The following is a 7496-nucleotide window of genomic DNA, read 5'->3' as shown; positions in this document are numbered from 1 at the left end:
TACCTGTCTTATCCAACATTGCTCCCCCACACATTCGGCGAATAGCATCAACCGAAAAGATGCTCCAAAATGTCAAAGTCTCACCCCACCTACCTATTTATCAAGACATCCTTAACCCACCCACGGCCCGACTCCCATCCAGACGCCCCATCTGGAAGAACCCCCCACCAGCTGACTTTACCATCCAGTCAGCTTGGAAAAAGGAATGGGACTCCAAGGAGATCCGCAATAAACATCTGGTGTCAGACCCCACCCATCCTGTCTCTGGCACCGAGCTTCCACGGAGACAATGGTCAACCCTCAACAGGTTCAGGACTGGACATGGCCCCTGCTTGGCCAGCCGCCACAAATGGGGCAATTGCCCCAGCCCACTGTGCGCTTGTGGAGAGGAGCAGACAATGGAACACATCATCGAAGCTTGCCCTCTCCAAAAACTGAGAGGAGGGCTAGCCACCCTCCACTCAGCTGACCCAGAGGCAACTGCATGGCTGAAGGACTTTGCATTCGCTAAATAAAATAAATAAATCATCATCATTATTATTATTATTATTGATACTTCGGCAGCCTCACACATTCCAAAAACAAGCATGTTAGGTTAGCTGAAGACGAGAGACTGCCAAAAGCCAATTCAATTAAACTGTGGTTATAGAGCACTTTAAAACAACCATGACTGTACCGTCTTTTCCGCACTAAAAGGCGCACCTAAAAGCATTCCATCTTCTTAAAAGCTCATAGCGCGCCTTAAAATCCGATGTGCCTTGTGTATGGTTATTACGGTAATATGTCGACCCCAAAATAGCTCCTTGCTAGAGACATGCTTACAACCAGAGTTCAAACTTAAGGCGATCAGCTTACGCAGTTGAACACGGAAATAGAACAGCGACAAGAGAGTTCAATGTTAACGAGTCAATGTTACAACTTGCTCTTGGTTAAATGAACTGTGTCGCTGCTTTAATAAATACGTTTTACTGACATTTGATCATTCTGTAGCAACGCCACTCAACAGCTAATCTATTTTAGCTATTGTCGTTTGTTCAAAGCTTCTTTGATCTGTGACATGGGTTGTGTCGGCGCTGATTGGTTGAACCACATGCGTTCACACTCATGCACGCACAGCAGAGAGGAGCGGACTATGGACTGCTGAGGCGCGCTTCGAGTGGCTTGCTACAGTTCTGTTGGCATTTCCTTGAGCGTAGCTCTATCTAGTGGATGCATTGCAGTCATCATCTAGTGGATGATGTGCGTCCTTAAGTGCGGTGCATCCAGTAAATGAAAAAAATTACAAAATAGGCCATTCATTGAAGGTGTGCCTCATAATCCAGTTCGCCTTTTAGTGCGAAAAATACGCAGGGATGAGAGTGGCTGGTGATGAAAAAAAATCTGAAAATCAGCCGGGGCTCTGGGGGCCATAGGCCCCCAGTGGGGTGCAGGGGCATCGCCCCGGATGGGGGACTAGGGGGCCACAGGCCCCCGGAAGCGAATGGGTTTTAGAGATTTTAAAGCCTTCAAACCATTAATTTTATCAACAAAATGTTACAATTTTTGTTGAAAGACCATTCCCTATTTGCTTACAAAATTGGCACTTGATACTAAACATGCTAAAGACTGTGTATTCAATGTACACACTACTTGAAACTTTCACAGAAAAAAAAAAAAATACCAATAGATTGTTCACTATTCTTTCAAGTGAAAATTTGACATAGGCCTTTGTGCAATTTTGCTTATGCATTCCTGGTGAGCACCAAGATGTAACTTCAAATTTGATGCTCAAAATCAAAACTAAAAAAGGAAACACACTCCCTGCCATATTTAAGATTTGTTCATTACTTGTATTCATAAAATGTTGTGTAAATTTGATAAAAAGCTGTTGATTCTTACCTCATACAGTGATAGTGAAGTCCCAAACTGTTTGCCTTGAGTGTTTAGAAAGGCGCCCACAAATAAAATGTATTATTTTTATTATCATTATTACTTTATATTGGTTATGAATGCATTTTATCCTATAAAGCGGGTGTCTATTTACAGTATACAACTATGTACAGTTTCATGACGTAAAATGTTTATTTTCTCTTAATTTTAAGCTTTTTAGCAAGAGCTAAAAGCTTGTTGGTCCTCTCCGTCTTTTTCACTCTCTTTTTCTCCAACTCCTCTTGTTTTTTCACATGCTCCAGCCTTGCTTTATTCTGCTCCGTGTCCCAATTCATCCGCGCTTGAGATCGAGTAGTTACTTTTCAGTAGAAATGTCTGTTTTCGGTGTTTCACCGAGGTTGCGTGACTCTGTAAAGCTTTCCATCCTCTCGATCCGTATAGAATGACATCGTCACACACTGTACACAGAGCTTTACCAGTGACATCGATCTTTTTCATGAAATCCGACACAAGCACAGACAATTGTTCCTCTATACTGGTTCCTACTGGGGACACAGTCAGCTTTCTATCCAACCAGTCCCATCGAAACTTGTTTTTCAGATCCGCATCTATCTGACGCACTTTAGCTTCGTCATGAGTCTCAATAACATTCGGCATTTTGTTTAATACAGACCACATACACGAGTAATTTCAATACACTACATCCCTCGTGCAAAACCATTCAAAATTTGCGGGAAAGGGGTTTCGGAAGGCGAACACGGATTGGTTGTGATTCTGCATTTGCCGATATAGCGACCAATCACAACAAGTAAGATATTGGTTTTAGCCCATAGACGAAGTAACGACAAACTAATGCTTCGCGAGAAAAAGCGGGATTCAAAATGGATGCTTGCAAACGTTATTTGTAAACATTACGAGTCCCAGTCTGCCAAAGACAAGTAAGTCGGGCAGCCCAGAAAAAATAACACCAGACCCTATCCCCCCCTAAAATTTTCTCAATGGATTTGGAACAATATAAAAAAGGTCCATTGTGACTGGAAAAAGCGGAATTCCGCCAAAAAGCAGAAAAATCTCATCCCTGAATACGGTATACAAAGTGCAGTACATGGCGCAAAAATAATACAATAACAAACAATGAAACAAATTCAGAACAAAGACAGTAAAATGCAAAAAAACAGGAAAACTAATACCAAGTCTCATGCAGTCAAAACAAAAGCATAAAAATAAGATTTAAAGATGGACAGTGAGGGGGGGGCTTTAATTATAATTATCAAAACAAATTTGTAGCCTATTAATCTTTTGAATGACAATGTTACATGCCACCTTTTCATTTTTTTTTTAAACAGAATTGGTATTGCAAAATCAACCAGTGAATTACAAAAAAAAAAAAAAAAAAAAAAACAGACAGAAGAAAAATTTAAATCAGATTTTCTCTGTTGTTATGCAACAGGACTCTTTCAATGGAGGAGCTGGAGTCAACTTCCCCCTTTTCCTTCCCCTGGTAAAGTTCATGAGCAAAAAAAAAAAAAAAACCCCAAAAAAACAACTATATACCGTATTGGCCCGAATATAAGACGATGTTTTTTGCATAGAAATAAGACGGAAAAACTGGGGGTCGTCTTGTATTCGGGGTCTAGACATTATACCCATTCACGACACTAGATGGTGCCAGATATCATTGAAACGAATGCTGAACTTGACTCCCCAGGCCAAAGTGAACCTCTGTCACGAAGAATAAAAATAAAAATAGCGGGAGCTCGAAGAAGAAAAATAAAAAATAGCAGTCAGAAAGAAAAGAAGAAAATAATCGAAGAGATAACATAAAATGGAGTAACGTAGCGACAATCTGGAGAAAAGTGGGTCAAAGATCGGCCAGGTTAACCGGCAGCTGAGGAGAAGTTATGATGTAATGTACATTTCAAAAACCAGAAGCCATTCATTTACGAATGTGATTGCACTATAGATTTGAATGAGGCAAAACAACATGCCTTTTCTCTCAAATATATTGTTATAATCATTGGTTTCAGATGTACTGTAATTCTTTTCTGTATAAAAATTAATTTGGTGTTCAAAAAGTATTTTTTTCAAACTTGAGTCTTAAAAAAGAGGTTGTTGTCTAAAAATCAGGGCCGTCTTATTATTCGGGCCAATACGGTACATTACAGTGAAACTCCTCTACAACGAAACCTTCTTCTTCTTCTTCTCCTTTCGGCACGTCCCTATTCAGGGGTCGCCACAGCGAGTCAGTAATTTCCATCCGCCCCTGTAAACCGTCCTACCAACTGGCATGGTCGTCTTGGCAAAAGTTTTACGCCGGATGCCATTCCTGACGCAACCCTCCCCATTTCTATGGGCTTGGGACCGGCACTGGGGAACAGTGCACCCCCAGGGGAGGGCACTGCTCCCCAGCGGCTGGGTTCTCTACAACGAAACCTACATGTGCAAAAATACCCCTCGTGTGAAAAAAATCATGCATTAACACCATTCCCACTTTCCTGCCCCCCCTACAACGAAAAAACCCCTGCTGCGTTACACGAAATCTTTTTCTCTGCTCTTGCCTCGCGACGAGATTCACTACAACGAAGTCTAGTCCAACAGCGACCTCTACTGCTTTGTTCGGAAATGGCAAGAGCAACCACCACACTGGTTTACACATGCACAGTAGTCCAGGAAGTATTTGTTATTGTTAGTTTCAGACGCAGCAAGACGTTGCATTGCTAAAATGGCTACAAAATGGATCTTTGGATGTCAAGCAGCTAAGACAAGAGCTCTGACACTGGAAGAGAGAGTGAAAGTGATCAAAATGAAAGACGGGGGAAGCAAAATAAAAGACATTATCCAAGAAATTGATGTAAGTGAAAGTGATTTATGATCATAAATTTCGCAATTTCTTTCCCTTTTTTTCTTTCTACACTGACTACATGAAGTGTCAAATAAGTGTATGCTCATACTTATGCACTATTGGAATAAAAATAAAGAGTACACTTACGTTTGTGTGTGTGTGTGTGTGTGTGTGTGTGTGTGTGTGTGTGTGTGTGTGTGTGTGTGTGTGTGTTTACATCTGAGATCAAATTTGCGACAGCGAAAAACCCCCTGTTGTGAAAAATTTCTTGCTGCAAACATGAGTTCGTTGTTGAGGAGTTTCACTGTACTTCCATTTTATGTTTCGGAATCTGTTTTATTTTGAAAATTTACCGGATTCTATGTTACATCCATCTACACCATGTCACTCGAAGCAGGTCAAGGCACACTTCTCGGTCACGTGATTAGGTTACTGCGAAAATGAAACCCGGGAGCTAGTCAAAGGAGTAAAAAAAAACAAAAAAAACAAACGTCTTTAGAAAGTTTCTTTGGGAAGGCGGAAAGGCCAAGCGAGGAGACAGAAGAGGAGCCTACGACTTTCAAGACAAAGAAGGATACATTTAATAGAGAGTATCAGGAGTCCTACTTAAAATATGGATTTATCCCAACGGGAGATTCCCACGCACCAAGCCCACTCTGCATAATATGCAGCGATGGTAAGTCACATTTTTCATGCACTTTGTATTTGCGGTGTATCTTATTTTGAAGGCACGTTTAAACGTTACCTTAGGGACCAGAGAGTGTTGTGACCAAATAGGATGTTCCTCGTGTCATGATTCGTGTTTATTAGTATGTTGAGAAAATATCAGTTTTTATGCAGGTCATATCATATTAGTTTGTTGTACTTATCCGCCACACCTTAAAGGCCTGAAAATATTGTCTGACATTAAACCGGTCAGTGGGGCAAAAAAGGTTGGGGACCTCTGGGTTGTGGTACACAATGTTGATCTGATGGCTCTTCATTTTTCTGTCAGATTTACAATTGCCTGTTTGTCAACCCTCAGCAGCTTTTTGGTGTTCATGTAAATGATACCTACACTTACATAAAATGTAGTCTTCAAAGGGCAAACCCCAGATATGAAAATCAGCGACAAAAATGCCACAGTGAGACCCATACATTATGAAAAGCAAATATGACGTAAAAGTACCTTCCTCTCTGGGCTTCCAATACTTGACATCAAGTCATTTTTCCAGCCTTGTTCCCTGGCATGGTTAATACGATTTATCTGAAACAGATTACAAGTTCAAAATGACTGAATTGTAAATTTGTCAGGAAAAAAAAACAAGAATGGTAGTGTGCTGATACATTGATTGTAAGAGTCATTGAGGTTTGACAGGTCGATTCAATAACGACACACATTTTACGATTAAATGTTTGAAAACAACTGCTGCGAAAGCCACAAGTGCACGCAGAAACCTGAAGGAACGAAACGGGTACCAATCAGGTTGAAAGGCAAGCATTTGGAGCAGTTTGGGTTTCAAGAAATTCCCATTTCACGGCAGCAAAGTTATGAAAGGAAGAAGTAGAACAACAAAATCTAGGAGCTGCTGGAAAGGCAGCCACTCACGCGGCACCATTTTGAAGTCAAAAGAACAAAAATAACACAACACATAGGACACAAGACAGTCGTGCAATCTTCACCACTTTTCTGCATACACTTTGTTGTCCGAAGCAGTTATAGATGAAAGAGGAGAGGATCAAAGTGTCCTTTCACCAGTGGATCAGAGACGTCATGCTGAAAATGTGCACACGTCTGCTATAAGCTAAGTTTTGAAAGCAAACACGAAGCTGTAGCGTCCATTGACGAAAAGAGTTTTATAGTTCACTTCTCCTGTCCCACATAATCCGCGACTCCCAGTTCCAAATCCGCATTGGCGCTCCGCGCTAACGCTCCTTTCTTCTCATCGTCGGCTCCTCAAGCCATGCATCCATCCAGCCGCAGACCGTTCAACAGCACCGATCTCTCCGCTGAACAAAGCGGGGCTGTGAAAAATGCTGCCCATTACAGGCACAAGACACAAGCGCCCCGGGACTGTCCAGCAACTGGCGCCGACATTCCTACCAGTCAAAAACAGTGCTGGTATACCCATGCAGTCGAGAAGGCGCAACCACCAAGCACAGAGTCTCCTCCTTGATGAATGTTGTGGCCAAAAAATGCTGAAAAAAGTCCACATCAGGTCCACACGACGTAACAACAAACACAAAGTGACAAAACAAACACAAAAACAACAAAAAAAGCAAGGCTCATGAGAGCACTTGCTTACGGCTGCCTACTCGGGCGCCATCTTGACTTCAACACAATATTAAACACAGGAATGGCACTGACAACACCTCCTCCATATTTAAGGCATGTAAAACAAAAATGATGTATGTCCAGATCAGAGCTCATGAAGCCCAAGTACTTTATCATTTTTAAAATTTTTCATTCCACCACAGAAAATGTTTTGACTAAGTGGTTCAGATAATGGATGGATGGCTGGATGTTAAATGATCTTTTCTTTAAAAACTACTTAAAGGGGTAGTTTGCTTCTAAATATTTTTTTTCAATGATTATTTTAAGACCAGTTCCGCCATGACAAAAATAGCCTATCAGAGATGGTAGATAGGCCTGTGACGATTAAAAAAAGAAGAATAATAATAGGACACTATATTTTACCGGAAACAATCACTTTTTTCCCCCTATCTCTTTTCTAAACAATTTTGAAAAATTCTGCACATTTAACAGTTTTAGAGATGAAAGTGGACTTTCCTGAAAATTCCGGGG

At 41.1% G+C, this 7496-nt stretch overlaps 1 protein-coding gene across 9 annotated transcripts in view; it reads right to left on the bottom strand.

Moving 5' to 3' along the window:
- nek1 (NIMA-related kinase 1) overlaps window positions 1–7496 on the bottom strand; it is a 73213-nt gene that overhangs the window by 30952 nt on the left and 34765 nt on the right. For all 9 annotated transcript variants that reach the window (XM_019868689.1, XM_019868695.1, XM_019868696.1 and 6 more), the window contains one exon: window positions 5880–5957. In XM_019868689.1, the coding sequence (XP_019724248.1) occupies window positions 5880–5957 (78 nt within the window). The remainder of the gene's footprint in view (window positions 1–5879; window positions 5958–7496) is intronic.

This window comes from Hippocampus comes, unplaced genomic scaffold, assembly GCF_001891065.2.
Source record: "Hippocampus comes isolate QL1 unplaced genomic scaffold, H_comes_QL1_v1.1 scaffold233, whole genome shotgun sequence".
Lineage (NCBI taxonomy): Eukaryota > Metazoa > Chordata > Actinopteri > Syngnathiformes > Syngnathidae > Hippocampus > Hippocampus comes.
This window is presented reverse-complemented; position numbering and strand designations above follow the sequence as displayed.